Source organism: Grus americana, chromosome 13, assembly GCF_028858705.1.
Source record: "Grus americana isolate bGruAme1 chromosome 13, bGruAme1.mat, whole genome shotgun sequence".
NCBI lineage: Eukaryota > Metazoa > Chordata > Aves > Gruiformes > Gruidae > Grus > Grus americana.
The window spans coordinates 20,477,765-20,494,594 of NC_072864.1; the positions used below are offsets into that span (position 1 = coordinate 20,477,765).

At 50.0% G+C, this 16,830-nt stretch overlaps 1 protein-coding gene across 1 annotated transcript in view; it reads right to left on the reverse strand.

Annotated features, from left to right (window-relative positions):
* Positions 1-9,635: 9,635 nt before the first annotated feature.
* The window catches only part of CBFB (core-binding factor subunit beta), a 244,321-nt gene continuing 237,126 nt past the window's right edge, over positions 9,636-16,830 (reverse strand). The window contains exon 4 of the mRNA XM_054840302.1: positions 9,636-11,931. Within this exon, the coding sequence (XP_054696277.1) occupies positions 11,863-11,931 (69 nt within the window). The 3' untranslated portion in view covers positions 9,636-11,862. The remainder of the gene's footprint in view (positions 11,932-16,830) is intronic.

A 16,830-nucleotide genomic window follows, 5' to 3' on the forward strand; every position in this document is an offset into this window, starting at 1 on the left:
TGTCTCCAGACGGGGGTCGGACCTCCAACACAAGCCCCCGTCACACCGTGTCACAGCCCACACGGTAAGCTCAGGATTTAAAAAAAAAACCAAACCAACAACCAACCCAAACCGACCCAGTTGCACCCAGTTTTACCAGTTGAAAGGCTGGGGGGGAAGGGACGGACATAGGCGTGAGGGAAGGAGTTAAGGAGAAATTAGTCAGTGGCAGGAGCGAAGTTACCAGAACGAGCTCAGGAATGACTCAGTAAGCAAGAAAGTCCGTCGTAATGAGGTCATTGGCTTTGCAATGTAATTTGGGAAAACAGAGGGATCGCCACCCGAGGGGCTGAGGTAGCCGAACCCTGAGCTTTTTTCCCTAAAGAACTCCAAGCTTTCCCCTGGGGTGGTGGTCGCCACCGGTGAACCTCCTTCGCTCGGCCCCGCAAGACCCCCGGTGCACGCAGTGGGTACCCGCGCCACGACCGAGGATAACGGAGCTCTCCCGGGATGCTGCCGCCACCTCGGACGCCCCGCGTCAGACCAGCACCCGTTTTTACAGCAGAAATTTGATCCAAGATGAATGGCACCAGGTCAAACGTTGCCCAATGTAAGCAGGGGATTAAAAAATAAACGTGACAAACCCCAAGGGTACGGACTCGTGCCAGCCACGCGTGAAGCGACGTGTCCGCTGGACGGAAAAGTCAAGAGGGTCCAGAAGGTTTGGAAGCGGCTGTAATTCCTTCTGCTGACGGGTTGAGGCTCCAGGAGGGGCAGGGAACAGGGGGAGATGCAGTTTTCCATATTTCTTTGAGGCTGATAGCAGAAAAACCTCTCCTTGGGTGATACCCATCTCCCGTCCCCTCTCCTCTGCTGCATCCCTCGGGGTGGTGACGCTCCGTCCTGGCTTGACCCCACCGTGTCCCATCTGCAGCAGGCCAGCCCCATCGCACAGAATATTCTGCAGCAGGGCAGAAAAAAAATACCATCTCAGGAAACCCTTCATGCAGCTAACCACAGAGGTTTGAGTTGCTCATATTAAAAAAAAAAAAAGAAGATAAAACCAAGATTCCTGCTAGGTTTTCCACTGCGTCTCCTTCTCCGTGTGCTCCTTGTGTCACCAGTAACCACACGATCTGCTGCGGCAGCCCTGGCTCTCGGGCGGAAGGGCAATAATTTGCTTTTCCCTCGTGCTGGTGAGCTGCCTGCTGCACCGACGCGGCCTTTGCACGCCAAAGCATCCCTAAAACCCCGCGCGCGCTGGCTGCGCACGCACCGCTTCCGAGCCAGCTGCAGAGAAAAGCTGTCCATCACAGCTTCAAACAACTCTTTTAACGACCAACGGGTGCCGGCACACCTTTTTTTCCACGGGCAGACAAAGCCGTCGCTGGCAGGGGGAATGGGAGCATTAAAAAAGAAATCCCAGGCGCGTTTGGGAGCAGGACCTCGGCCGGGCTCTGCGCTAAACGTCCTGTTTCTCAGCATCCGCCTTCGGGTCGCAGAGCTGTCAAACCAGGCCAGATTTCAATGTATACGGCGTGGAGCGAGCCCCGGGGAAATCAGCTTTCCCTTGAAGTCAGCTTCACGCCGCTCTATTTATTATTCATGCCTCGCTTGCCTTTTTTTTTTTTTTTTTTTTTTTTAAATCTAAGCCTGGTGACATCTTAATATGCTGAAAAGCGCAGAGGTGCTGCCAATTTTTTGCCCTTCCCTACTGACAAGTCTTTACCCGCTCAAAAAAAAAGAGAAATTAGCCTTTCATCCAATCTTTCATCAGGGGCTGATCCTTCATCACGAGCCACCCGCGGCGCTCCGACTCACCGTAGAGAGAGAGATATATATGTAAAAATAGATAAATATATATATATATAGTGCCATCCATAAGGAACGTACTTGAGAGAAGAAATACCTAGCTAGAAATCAGAAACTCTTCCCCCACTCACTTGCGTTATTAATGTTTCAGACCAAAGGAACGGCAGTGGGTGCCCCCATCAGAGGCGACCCGGGTTCCCCGTTACCAAAACCTTGCAATGCCATCACATTTTGGGGTGGGATCGGCAGCTGTAGGGAATTACTGAGTTTTTATTTGACTTTCCTAAATTCCACACATCTGCAGGGAGCCGTCAGCAGAAAAGAGTTGGGCTTTGCAATCCCAAAGTCAAAGGAAAGGAGGAGGGGGAAGCAAAAGCTACAAGGAGGGACCAAAAAATGCACCGGGGCGTGGGGAAAAGCTCCGGCAGGTCCCGGCGAAGGCGAGCTGTCCTCTCCCGATGAGGTTCAACTGCGACGCAACCGATGTCTGCGAAGACATCTGCCCCGCGGCTGGAAACGGAGCACGAGCCGGGCAGCGCTGCTCGGGGCGGGGGAAGGTATTTGCTGCGAAGCTCTGAAGTTGCTCTGGATTTCTGGAGGTGCATTTCCTGCTGGAAAGCTTCGGGTTCGCGGTTCGAAATGTTTCCGAAGAGCGTTTGCAGCTCCTGCGGATGCTGCAGCCAAGGGGTGGTGGGGGCAGAAAGTGCCTTTTTTTTTTTTTTTTTTTTTTTTTTAACGGGCCGGTTACCTGCACACACAAAGCCTCCAGCGTATCGTGAGCCTCATCCAGAAATCCCCCGTGGGCTGGGGCTTGCGTGCCCCAGGAGAGCATCCTCCTCCTCGCCAGCCCCAGGGCACGCTGGGCTCGCGGCCGCGCAGCCTGGCAAGGATAAAGATTTTCACAGTGATTCTGGGCTCGGCCAGGGATGGGAGGGCGACGTGCGCCCATCGCGGCTGGAGACGGCGGCGAGCCTTTGGCACGTGCTTTGCTCAGTCGGGACCACGGTGGCCACCGGCATCGCCGCCTGCACCCCAGATTTGGGCGCCTGGCGGCTACAAAACCTCCCCTGCGGTTTTGGGGTTTTTTTGCACCGCGCTTGGCGTGGCAGAAAGGTGGACGGGCAGAAACGGGAGGGTCCCAGCGCTCGCCCAAAGATGCCAAGGCGTTACGTTAAACGCCGACCTAGAAGAGCGGCCGCCGGCACGGCCCCTGCCCCTTTGCAGGGCATTTTGTGGGGCTGGGGCGAGGGCAGGGGCCGGGGAGGAGGGGCTGGATGGACGAGGATGAAGTATTTCCGATGAGGGCAGGGAGCAGCGGCAAGGGCTTTGCCCGAGCATGACGGCAGCATCCCCTGCTCGACAGCCGGCGCGGTTCCGTGCGCTTCGCAGAACCCATCCCTTCCAGATGTATTTAAAAAGCTCCGATTCCCACAGGGTTAGATCTAAACTGGCTTAGGCTTCGTTAGAAACAGGTGCGCCGGTTTCTCTTCCCTTCTTGGGGTGGTTTAGCCCAGGAGATGCTGGCAGGCGTGGGCAGGGTGAGAAGTCTGGCTCGCCGGAGCTGCCGGGCAGGGAGCCGGAGGTGCGGCCGGTGCATTAAAACTCGTGGGAAAATTCACCCTGGGGCAGAGTACAAGGTTTCTGGGGGAAAAAACCAAAACAACCCCCCCCAAAAAAAATAATAATAAAAAATTTAAAAACCTAAAATTTTAAAAATTTAAAAAATAAAAAAAATTAAAGCACAATTTTTATAAAAAAGGTAAGAGATGGGTTTCTATAGAATCCCACAAACCCCTTATCCCGAGGGCACACGGAGGCAGGCAGGAGCGCTGCGTGGGTGGCGGGGCTCTCACCCGTGCTGGGTGTCACCCCCGGAGCTGCTTCCCGAAGGGCGGTTTGGGCGTCAGAGCGGATGACAAGGAACGGCCACAGGACAAAGCACGCGAGGAGCGGGGCAGCCCCCGCGCCAGCCTGCTCCAGCCCCGCCGCTCGGGGTTGCGTGCGTTAATGGGAGATGAGGCCGAGCAGCGGGTTTGGGTGACGGAGCCCTCTCGGAGCCCCTGAAGATCTCCAGCTGCCCAGTTTGTCGCTGGCTTCTGCCAAACGCACAGCGCAGGGCTGACCCCAGCCTTACGCACAGCCTGCGGCGGAGCAAACAAACGCCGGGGGTGCTCACGAAGCCTCGCTCCCCGCTCCCCGCCCTCTTTGCAGCCCGTCCGTTTCGCAGCGGGAAACGATTTGGTCTGATGCACGCGTGGCTGGAAATTCCTCCCTGCTGCTGAGCTTCGTCAGACGACGTTCGAGAGCGACGCCGGGCCCCGCAGCGCCGGGTGTCGCTGGATTTTGGGGAGCTATGCGTGAAACTGCCCCGGTGCTCGCGCGGGCTGGCGGCGGCTGCGTTCCCCGTAGGCACGGCTACGTTGCTGTCCCGTTTTGGGTTTGTCGTGGCTGTGGGACACCGGCCGGCCGACCGCCCCGCAGCTCTTTGGGGAGCCGGGAGGAGCCCCTGCATCCGCCCTACGTTGCCACCAGTGCTGCTAGCGGGGACTTTGTGGTGCAGACCCCGCACCCAGCAAGAAAGGGTCTTGCACCCAAAAGATCAGGTTTGCACCCAAGCCGTCATCCGCGCTTGCTGCTGCTGTCTCGTGGTGCCCGGCCCGCGCAGCAGAAAGCCGTAAACCACCAGAAATTCAGTTTGCAGGGAGCTGAGCTCTCCCCTGAGCACCACAGAGCCGTGCTGCCGGCTCCTGTGCAAACCCTCCACCTCTGTTGACCAGGGCGTCACCTTCACTGATATCTTCTTCGGAGCAAGAAATTGTTTCAGAGAGGTAAGGCGACCAGCTCCTGGTCCTGCTGGATGCTGGTCGAGGGCGAGAGGGATGACAAGGTGCCGTTAGGACTGCTTCGGGGGCTCGGTGAGCCTGCAGCCCCAGTGTGAGTGGGTCTGTGCGAGGGCCGCTGAGGGAGGTTTGAGGGCAGGCAGGCCTTTTGGGGCTGGCAGCTTTGGCCTGGGAGCAGGGGCTCGACATTTGCAGTTTGGAGGATGTGCTGGGGGGCAAACATGGCACACACCGAGCAGACAGACATCCACGCCGGTAAAGCCCCCGGCCTGCCCGAGCAAGGGGGCTGCAGCAGTGAAACGCAGGGCAGCGCGTTAAAAGGGTGGCGGGTCATCGATGCCGTAACGAGGACAGCTTTTCAAAGGGCCTGCTCTCTGTCACAATTAAAAGTCTCTTACACACTCATCATAGTATTACAGCCAGCGGCTCCTGGCTGCCGCGCGCCGTGCCGGAGGGCCGCGAGGGATGGCTGGCATCCCTCCCTGGCCAGAGGTGACCAGCTGGAGCGACATCTTTCCCACAGACGCTGCCTTCCTGCCCCGCTCCTGTTCCCTTTGCAGCCATCTCTCACGCTCCTGCACTGCAGGGTCTCGCTTTCCGGTTTATTCCCTCCTTCGCTCCGGTCCCGCTGTGCAGCGCAGTGCGCCACGGCCCCGCCAGCACGTCCTGCCCTGGATGCGGCACCAGAGGGTAAGATGCCGAGAGGGATCGAAGGAGCCGGTGACTAAGGCACCTCCGCAGGGTTGGTGGTTTTGGAGAGTCACGCGCCCCACGAGCCCACCGACACCAGGTCCCGGCAGTCGTACGCCAGACGCGCTCTGCAGAGCGGAACCGAAAGCAGAACCAAAAAGAGGATCTGTCCTCCCCTCTGTGTGGGAGCATCCGCCGAGCGGCTCCGGGCCGGGGCTGTCGCTGCCAGGAAGGGGCCTGGGGGCTTCTCAGCGGGAGGCAAGCGCTGGGCAGCTCAGGAGCGGGCTGCGCACACAGCGCTGCCTGTCCCCCCGCTTCCCTCCTCACCCTGGCCCCCCGGTCCTCAAACGCAGCTGGAGCAAAGGACCTGGATCCGCAGCGTGGCGAGCCTGCGTGCAGGGCTGGGCATCCCCAAACGTCCTCCCCTTCCGGGCTGAGGTGGCTCCCAGCTCCAGGGACGGGCTACCGGGGCAGCTGCAGGCCGGTGATGAGGCACAGGCGGCCCTGGGGCACCAGGGAAGGACACGGAGGAGCAGGATGGCGCTGGGAAGGGGACCGCAGCATCACACCTCTGCCCCATAGTGGGGGTCGCCGGGGAGAAGGGGTCGGGGTGCTGCGAAGCACAGGGGTGCTCGGCTCTCGGTGGGGCGGGAGGGGACCTGGCGCTCTTTCTGGGTAGGTGACACGTCATTCCGGGTAGGTGACACGCTCCCCTCGCCAACCTCTCTGCTCTCCTCCAAGCCTGGAGCTGCCAGGGTTTCACCAGCAGGTCACCCCACCCTACACCCCACACCCCCCCCCGCGCAGCTCTGCGTGCCCAGAAACGGGGGTCGCTGAGGAATAGCTTGCCCTGGGAAAGGACGGCTGTGGGCATTGAGCTGCCACCCACCTCTCCGGTGGCGTTCACCCGAGCAGCAGCTCAGCTGCCTGGTGGGATCCAGCTCCCGGGGAGAGCACCGCTCTGATGTGATATACGGTTACAAACGAGACCTAAATACGGCTCTGCAAAGGGCTCGACTCCGCCATAGCAGGGAGAGGAAGGCAGGGACCCGAGATCGTGTCTGCAGCTGAAGAGGAGGCGGCGGGCGGGCCAGAAAGCGGGCTCCCGTGGGACGCAGGGGGTTCATCCGCGCTCGTACAGAGGGACAATCCCTCCCGCTTTGCTCACCGAATCCATACGCTGGAACAAATCCACTAACTGGCACCCAGAACCGCTGCGCCAATTACGAGCCCCCAGTACCGCACATCCCCTGTTCCGCTCATGCCTCGAGCCAAGAGCCACCACCACCTTGAAGCGCTGGCGAACGCCACAGAGGTCGGTGTCAGTAACGCCAGCCCCGGTGCGTCCCCCCCTTCCCTCCCTCCCACCGCCATTTTCTCATCCAGCCCGACGTGCTCGGGTACCTGCTCACTTCCCCGCGGTGAACCCTCCCCGGTTCAATCCACCTTCGCGCCGCTTCTTCCCCCGCCTGCCTGCCTTCCCCCGTGCAGACCTCAGCTCTTCACGTCCGATGTGTCCCCCAAGGAGCACGGCCTGCAGAGCCGTGACCTGCAGCACTGCCGCGAAGGGCCAAAGCCCCGAAATGCTCCCGAAACACCCCCGAAACACCCCAGCAGCAGCGCGGTTGCCCCAGCCACTCGCTTCCTTGAGACTCCATTTTCCCTGGAAGGAAGCAGCAAGCAAGGCCGAGTGCATCCAGCAGCCAAAAAGTTTTAGTTCTCTTACACTGACCGTTCTGCTACGCCTACACTGTCGGATTTTTGCACGGTATGGATAGGAAAAAGGGGAAAGGGGTGGGGGTGCGAGCAGGCAAGGCTTGTAGGGACCGTGTCCTTCAGGGAACCAGCTGGGAACGGGCAGGAGCTTCCAGGTGCAAACTCTGCTCCAGCTCCAGAAGGTTTGGGCTGGTTTCGGGCTAAGCCATCACCCGCTACGGGGAAAAGAGAGGGTTGCAAAGGGCGAAAGGTGTTTTCCCTGTGAAAAACAGACTTAGAGCCTGTGGAACGAGGGAAAGCAGAGCACCGGGAAAACCTGCGTCCCCCGAGACACCATCCTCAAGTCCCACAGGCTGGGAAACACCGAGTTCCTCATCAGAGGAGTCGCGGGGAGCAGCGAAGACTTCGCAAAAGTCTCACCAGCTGGGATAAACTGTGGGCCGGGCCGAGTAAGAAGCATATGGCCGAGCAAGAAACATTCCCGTTTCCCACTTCTTCCCCTCCTACGGGTACCTGGCTGGTCCACAGCCACCCACCGTGCGGTGACAGCAGCGGCCGAGGCAGCGCTCCGCTCCTCCGCGGTGGGGTTTTTTTCCTCCCCCCCACCCCAAGCTTTAAGAACTGAGCCCGAGGCAGTTCTGGAAATTCACTTATCTCAACCTGTAATTGAGAAAGCTATTTAATAAAGTTACTTAAACCCTGAGCGGGCTCGGAGCCGTGCGGCAGCTGATGAATATGCATGTCCTGGGATTTACATCTCGTGGCAGCGAGGACAGGATGTCAGGCAAATGAGTTATGAGAAGCGTTGCCTATGCAGATGTCCGCTCTGCTCCAACTTCTCGCTGCAATTCTCATCCTTGAAGCCGTTTTTGCCGTTCTCTTATTTGCATTGGAAATGTAGTAAGAAAATAATGTGACTTTACAGAAATTGGTGCTGTTTCTATGCAGACAGGAGGGACTCATAAATACATCAGTAACAGAGCGGAGTCCTGACCGAGCGGCAGACAGAATAAAAATACGGATGTCCTGCCAAGCCCCTGTCAGGCCATGCAGTCTGGGGGTTCCCCAAAACCCCGTCTCCTTCCTCCATTTACCTTCCCAGCCCTTACCTGAACAAGGCTCGTGATGAGACAACGCACCGCAGACCTGCAGGAACAGAAAAGCTCCTGCTTTCACCCACCGCTTCAGTTTTTTCTACTTTCAGAAGGGGGACCAGGAGCCCGGACCAGGACGGTCGATAGCTGCCGTTTCCCTCAGGACACACTAGGAAACCTGTTCATTCAGGTTTTGGAAACTTAATTAAAACGGACAAAACGTTACTCTGGATTCTCTCCAGTTAGGAAGAGGCCGTGTAGGTGCAAGAGGTTAAAAAAGCAAGCCAGAAGTGGCCATACCTCACCTGCTCCGGGTCACCGACATCCTCCGTTCCAACAAGCTCCGGCATTCCCAGTGGTGTTTCACCCCCAAACAGAACACGGCCAGCCCTAAGCCACGCCGACTGAGAGGATTGCGATGTTTTTAAAATCCTCTTGTGCCATCGGTGCCTCGCGCAGGAAGGTTTTCAGATTCCCTCTGCCGTTCACGCACCAGAGAGGCAAAAAGTCTAAGAGGAGTCAGGGGACAAAGCATCTCTGTCCGTGAGATGCCTCCATGGCGTTACGGATAAGGTGCTCATCCCCTGGGGCAGAAAAAGCCAATCATTCCGTGAACTTTTGGGAAAACCAAGCTGCTTTAACAGCAGAGCCTGCAGCAGCCGCCAAAGATACCGCCTGCCATCAGAGTAACAGAGGTTGTCATTTGTGTTTTTTTTAAAGCTACCTCCGTCCCAGGAGGTACCTCAGAGGACCCACGGGTCGCAGTCAGCACAGGTTCTGTTAGGCGCTCTCCGATCCGTTTGCAGTCAGGTTTCAGAAGTACGAAATAAGGTTACACCCTGCCCTTTGCATGCAAACGCCGCCAAAGCGGAGAGCGGCTCTCGAGTCATTAAGCAAGCAATCGTCTACACGATTTCGGTACACCACGCATTGTCCTTCAATACTACATAGCCGAAGGTATACCACCTAAAATTCTAGCAGCTCCAGAAGAGGTTTTCGGGTGTAGCACGTAACATTCATATTTTCGCCGCAGTACTTCACCACATCTCCCCATCTCCTCAATTTTCAACGCGTACGCTACCTTGCTCTCCTCCTTGTCCAAAGCGGCACAATTAGCAAGGTTTAATGGCTCTGTAACCCCACGCCCATCAACAACGCTCTCCTCCAAGCACGCGCAGCTTACAAGCCGAGCGGGTAAAATTTCTCAGGGTTACTTGAACAGACGGATGCTGTCAGAGTAAGCAACGCACATCGGTTATAAAGAACCACGAGAGTTTTGGGGCAGCAAAATCCCCATTTTCCCCAACATATGCCCTTATAGTAAAGGTTTTGAAAGAGGCACAAATCCTCCCCCCCCCCCCCCAGGACAGTCCCACAACCCGGGTTAGTTTAAGTGACCACTGGATGTCACTATTGCTTTAACCGTGGCAGCAGGTTGCAAAATTAGCCCATGAACGCACAACACGTCAGCGCGGACCACCAGAAATCAATTCACAGCGACTTGTTTTCACTACACAGAAGTTTATTATGAAAGTTAAACATACAACACAAAAAGTAGCAAAAGCAATCCTGTAGCTTAAGGCAACTCTTACAGGAGATGAATCCAAGAAAGATGATGCAACTTCAGTTTAAATAGAAATTATGAAAAATATCAAATTGCATCAATAACTTAAAATGCACTTTAAAAAGTCTGCACTAACCAGCAGAGGGTAAGGGCTCGTGATCTTAATGCCAGCATTAAGATATCGAAAGCAGCAGAATGCTAAATGATGATAGGGAAAGTTCAGTATTTACACAAAGATAGCAACTTTAATATCTGATAGCATCATTTCCTGTGTACTTATGGTTTAAAACCGCTGTCTGAAACGTTAGGAAAACCTTTTAAAATAAAACTTCAGACTATTCCATCAAAAATACACAGATGGCGGAGAAGATCCACGGCGAGGGATGCGTGCGGATGCATGCGTGTGTCCCTTAAATAACTCATTGCAGAAACACTTTAGAAAAATTATTTCTTTGGGGGAAGAAGAGCGAGAAGAATACGTGGCCACAGAGTGAAAAAGGTTATTGTCTTTCAGGTGAATCACATTTAAATTGAAGTCTCAAAATATTTCTATTTGATGACATTCTCACAGTTTACAGTTATTGACATTTTAAGTGAATGTTAAATATTCATATTATTAACATACAAAGATTCTCCTTCACATTGACATCTGCTTACATTTTTGCAAGACCTCTTTTGCATCGATTGTTTTGCCATTAATGAGGAATGTAATTATCTCAGTTCTAGAATTTAAGAGAGATTCAACTGTTCTAACCGTATGGAATTTCTGCCTTCAAAATCATTGTCAAAAAATTGAAATCAGATCGCCTATTTTAAAAAGGCATTTAAGTGACGTCTCGATTAATCAGGCTGTACAGGAAGCACCACATTTTAACAAAGCCAAATGACATCATCATTTCCAATCCGTTTTCTTCAAATATTGGATGCAATGAAAAATTTGGAACAAGTCCATTCCCCACCACCCCCAAACAAAACAAGGTAATTCACACAAATTAACTCATCCCAAATCTTACCCTGTTAGAAAACGCAATATATACTGCAATGTAGTCTTAATTTGCATAGGAATTAACAGAAGCGTCCTATGCGCAGCATGAGATTTTCTGCACACCACCTCGTCTCGACTTTTCACCCTTCAGCACAACTTTACAAAAAGCCTAAGATATAAAATATACTTAAAGCAGCTATCTTAAACGTGATTTAATACATATCACCCTGGCAGCTGATCACTTTTGTTCCCAGTTTAATGCGCTGTTGAATCTGATTGTAGAGTTGCAGTACCCCTTTTAAGAACTATTTAAAAAAATCCCTGAATAAAACAGAAGCCAGCCTGCGACTTCCTATGAGTTTCAGTAAAGTACTATATATACAGGGGGATAACAACCACCCGAACTCACTCGATACAGAATAAAATCCAGGACAGATACTGGGGCAGAATTAATGCGTGAAAATATACATTTTAAGGTTTTATCATTTAAAAAGTGGAACCAATGAATTGTTAGCAGTGAAAAGAATACTGCAACTGTAACGTTTACAAACCCACAAAGTTTGAAAACCGATTCCAACAGCTCTGATTCACTGGGTTTAGCTTGGAAATAATGCAAAATAATGTCAGCAGTTTTAAGAAGGTCTTGCAAATTTAGAAAAAAAAAGAAAACTGAAAGAAAGATAAGAATGCGTATCTAAAATAAAGCAGGAGCACAATAAGGACAATCAAAATTCCAAAAGCCCATATTAAAAAAATTAAGCTTGGAATGCATTGGCTTCCAGCAGTTTACAAAAAAAAAAAAAACCCCAAAAACAAAAAACAGAAGTTTTAAATCTGTAATATCTTGACCTATTTTTAAGTGACAAATTTTATTACAGTTGAGAAAAATGGTTTTATAGCTGCAGAAGTTTCCATTTCACTAAAATAGTGCCAACAAAAATAAGTTTGCATAGAAAAACAAAATTTCAAATTGCCACTGGCTACATGCTTAAAATGGGAAATGCAGGTATTGTAACATAAACATAGTGCAAACCATGGCAGTTCATGGTGATTTTGACTGCCGCAGGTCAGGAAACAGACCATAGTATACCCAGTTATCACAGTTTCTGGTCTTTTATTAAATCCTTTGCCAAGTAGAAGCAATGCATGTGTGCAGACCCGTGGTACGCCTGCTGCTGTTGATTAACGTAGTTTGAGATCGTCGCCACTTCCTAGGTTAGATCCAGGACTAGGGTCTTGTTGTCTTCTTGCCTGCATTAATAAACACAGAGTTAGGATCAAAAAAAAAAAAAAAAAAAAAAAAAAGAGTTAGAAGTTATCAATTTAGTTTATTTCTTCAGGGTATTAACATGACTAAAACCATAACCAATTTTAAGGCAGAAACTTTACATTTCAAGCAGTAACCAACGCATTCATTTTTAACATCAAAACCATTCTTTCTCCCTCAATTCAGAAATCCCCCAGAAGCGACAGGAATCTCAGAGGAGGGCTGTGGACCCAGCAGCCGGGCACCATCCTCTCGCTGGAGGGGCAGAGAGCTCTGGCTCTGCCTCTCCATCCGGCCCAGGTGCAAGGCAAGGTTGGCACTCTTGGGAGCGAGGGCGCGCGCACACACGTGCACACTCAGGCACTTCAACAGCACTTTAACAATCAGCAAGACACTTCCAGAATAATTAGGCCACAATTTGGTGTCTCTTCTTCCAAAACACGTTGTTTTTCCTGTGAAATTCCCTTCCGTTAACCTGTTCTGTAAATTCACTCAGGATCAAGATTTTTGGGGAGAAAGGCTGCAATGTGAGATGGCAGATTATGTTACATCATTCCCAAATAAATTCCCCCTCGGTACGTTTATGTGGTAAACATTTAATTTAGCTTTTTCTGGAATAAAGAGAGTTGTAACATGGTAACACACCAGCACAATCTATAGATCGACACACATTTTAACGCTTCTTAAAAGTTGGGGTTTTACTGCAGCATACGTTTTCTTCTTTGGTGCACCTGTAAAGTTAGCAATAACATAAAGCTGAGGAAACTCTGGTACTTTGGATTGTGTCCCCGTATTAAAAAAAAAGTAACTTATGTTCTTTAAATAAATGATTCTGTCAAACAGTTTGAGTTGATGGCAATTTAAAGAGGCAATTCTTAACTGATGGTCAGTCATAGTAATATCAGTCACAGTAAAAGACACCGCTACCTACTTTCTCTACCTGTACACGTGCAAGCTGCGGGGTAAACACTTCAAAACATTCAGAGACTTAAATTTCAAAGCAATACATTGATTCAAGGAACACCTGATATATGCTAGCTGGTTTTAAGACATTTTAGTATCGACGCTTGTATTTAATATTTACAGACTGACTAGCTGGCACCCTGGCCCGTAACCACCGTGCGACCCAAACAGTATCAGGGCCACGCTCTTGGCTGGCGGAAGGCATCACTACACAAGCGATACTCGGTGTACCTCCATTAATTTCACCAGCTGCAATAACCCGAAACACTCAGTGCTTCAAAAAAAACGCCCTCCAAAAAAAAAAAAAAATGCAAACCAAGCAACCGCTTCCCTCCTTCGAAAGGTTTCTGGTATTTTGTCGAAAGAGGCAGAACCAGACTGAACGCAGGCAGTTGTACCACCGAAATACGCAGTTTAAGCAACTACCACGTTTACACCATCACACCGAACAATACGAGAACGTCAGTGCTGCTCTTAGGTGTTCCCTGGGCTCCTCTGAGTCACGTTTCCTGACAGAGAGGAAGCCTTCCCGCCAGCGCGGCAGTTACCCGGCTCACGGTGCGATGCTTGCTCGCTCCCATACCAAACGGCACGCGAGCCACCGCTGCCAGCTCCCGAACCCTCCGGCACGTACTGCCAACATCATTGTCTCTAATTAAGACTTTTCTTTCTCTCTTCACTTCTTCCTCCCTTATCTACCCTTCTTGTCTGTCTAATTTTATGCTCCCAGTGCAAGTGATTAGCTTCACCCAAACAGCGAAGCGTTGCTACCTTCTCCTATTTAAATATCAATTGAAAGTTATGTTTTCCTTTCACGTGCAATGATCCCATTCTGAGGCACACCGAGTTCATTCAATAAATCCCTCTAGGAACCAGCATGTTTCCAGAGCAGACAATTCCCTCCTGCACTTTCGTTAGTGGATGTATTGCCATTATTGTTTTGGAAGCCCCCTCGCTATTTTAAATCACCCAATTGCTACCCACTACATTGATGTATCCAGTACCGTTGCCGGCTGCATTTCAGATATTTAGGGGTCGGATCTTCCACTCGCTCTGTTCAACCACACCGGTCATGTTCTGAGCGAAGGAAACAATCTGCTTTTCCTACATGCAGAAGAGCTCTGAACACAACAACCGACAGTGCTGCTGGTGCACAAACCCACAGATTTCTCAGTAATCTTTCTGAGGAATCGCGTTAAAACAAGCAGCTGTAATCACATACAGCGCTGAAGATTTTAATTGCTAAAGGGCGTATTCCTTTTGCAAACTGCCCTCTTTGTAGAGATGCACAATATCGGGAGATGGCATTTAATTGGGATTTTCACATTATTTTCAAAAGCCAAATCATTCAGCTTTAGTGGAAAAGTTAATGAGGGAAAGCCTGCACTGTTCTGTTTTGCATTTTCCTTCCTTCAACAGAGAAGCAAACTGTGCTGTGAAGATTTTTCTTAATACAAAATGGTTGTTCAACAAGTCCAAATAGATACTTCCACACTAATTCAAGAGTTGTACTAAGATTAACCAAAGGGTAACAGTTCCACTTTGCATACTTTTCTCCTCTTGAGCAGACTGAAACAAGATTTCTTCTGGTTTTAACCGCTGCCTCTTTCTTCTAAGAGGAAACAAAGGCACACACTGTCTTTAAGAATTACCAAAATCTTACTTATACCAATCTAGTTACCAATCTTGTACTTGATAGGCATTTTTACACTTAACTAGAAAACCCTAGCAAGTTAACTGCTGCTATACTACTGCTCTAAAAGCAACAGAGTTGCTTCTTCAGAAAATGAATCACATGCACAGCAATTTTATTGTCAAATTTCAGTTAAGACTCCAAGGTATGGGCATATGGTTGCATTTATGCTCTGCCAAAAGTGGCCTTTTCTTTCAAAACACATGAAAGAATTCACATGATTCGTGACCTCATTGCTACTTGTAGAGTTTGCAGAAGCCACTACTGAACAACTACCAGATTTGTCCTTTCAAGTGATATGCAAAAAATTACCCTCCAATGTACCAAAAGCAGTCATTACAATATCTTACACTAGCATATGTGGATAAAGGTGTAATTCTGCATTTCACTAAGTGGGGATTTACACAAGCAACTGCAACATGTTGGAATGACAGCTCCGTCTCACTCAGACGCCCTCCTTTACTTGTGCTATACCACTATGCAAGAATACGTACACGTGAAACATGCTTATTTGGTTGGTCACCATCCTGCCAAGGTGCATGTGCACAGTATGCAACAACTACAACTGTGCTTTACGTGCTGGGAACAAAAAATAAAAGCACCATATATGTATCTAAAAAATAAGAACACTCATAAAAGACAAGAGAAATCGCTGTGTATGCAGGCAGCAAGCACGCTGTGGAGCATCAGGCACTGGGTGATATTTTTGTCCGCTGACAATAAGCAAAATACAACTTTCCTAAGAAATGCCACAAGATCCTTAACACTCGCTTGCAGGAGTGTGACTACCAGTATGGTAGTATCTGGTAGTTCTCCTCAGCCTATTACAGGAAGCTAGAAGTTCCCTTTTATAACAATTTCCAGAATTCTCTCAGTTTGGGGTCTCCACATAAGCTAACCAATCCTCTGAATCGCAGTATTTGCTGTAATTTTTGAAATGCGTACCTTACAATGCCACGCAGAAGCATCAGAATTACTCTGAGTGAATTATGAGCTCAGCTTCTCAAAGATTAAGGAGACTTGCTTCAATTAAGAAAGCTGCATCTATCTTTGCCACAGGGAAATGGAATACTCTGCCATGAGTCACGCATAACGAGTCATGAGGAAGCAGTAGTTACTCATCTTATCTCAGCATATTTCATTTTTCAGTCAAACGCTGATTTTAAGTTTGAAGGAACACCTCTTCGAGTGCTATTCATCTGCTATTTAGTGAAAGGATAACAAATATTTACTTATGAGAAAAACTTGTCAATACTACACAGATGCCAGCAGAGTTTTAATTTTCCTAAAAATGAATGTATTTTAACCAACACTGCCAGTTTCCTTCCAAATATCCTGAAATGGAATAGTTAATGCGATGGACACATAGGGAGTTTCGATACCCAAAAATACTTCGCACTCAGCTTTCAGCACATGAAGCCATGCAAATCTTCTGCAATACGGAAGGAATTATAACTGGCCACAAGCCATTTAAAACCTCCAACGTTGGTATGATGACCGACTGAAAGAATTGCAGGAACGCATCTGGCAAAAAAAACCCAACCCCAACATTTCAAAGCCTCCTGTAACATGCTACTCTAGATTTATTCACGCTGAACTCATAAGGCTGATACCATAGGGGTAATAACATACCAACAAACAAGAAGAAAAGTTACTAACAAATACATTTTGACTTGAGGGTAAACAAATACAAGAAGTGTCCCCTCCAGTACTCTTACACCTATTCTCTCTCCAACTCTGTTATCTCTGCGCTTTTCCCAAGCCTAAATATAGGCTAACTGGTATGGGCTGAGAGTCATAGCAAGAATGGTGCAGTACTACCTGTATTATATCCATTTTCTTCTTAATAATTAAGATGGCTTGAAGCCTATCAAATCATTAACTTAGAACTGCAACTCTTTTGGACAAGGATCATGTTGGGGCACTTACATCCGTTACTGGGGTGCTTGGCTAAGACAGACCTAAGAATAATAGCAATTAAGGAAGGCGGCACACGAGCAGTTCCTCCAGTTGCCAAGACAGTGGGACACCATCCTCCTCCTCCAGCCGCTCAATCCTGACCCACGCTTTCAAAAATGCCAATAAAACTCCTCAAGCTGGGCTTGAGAAAAATATCTGTAACCACCCCCTTCCTGTGCATGTTCGGGGGCCTCCAGCATACCTACAGAAACCAACTCCTTTTACCACGTGAGTTCATCAGGAAAAGATAACACAGTCCCACCGTGTG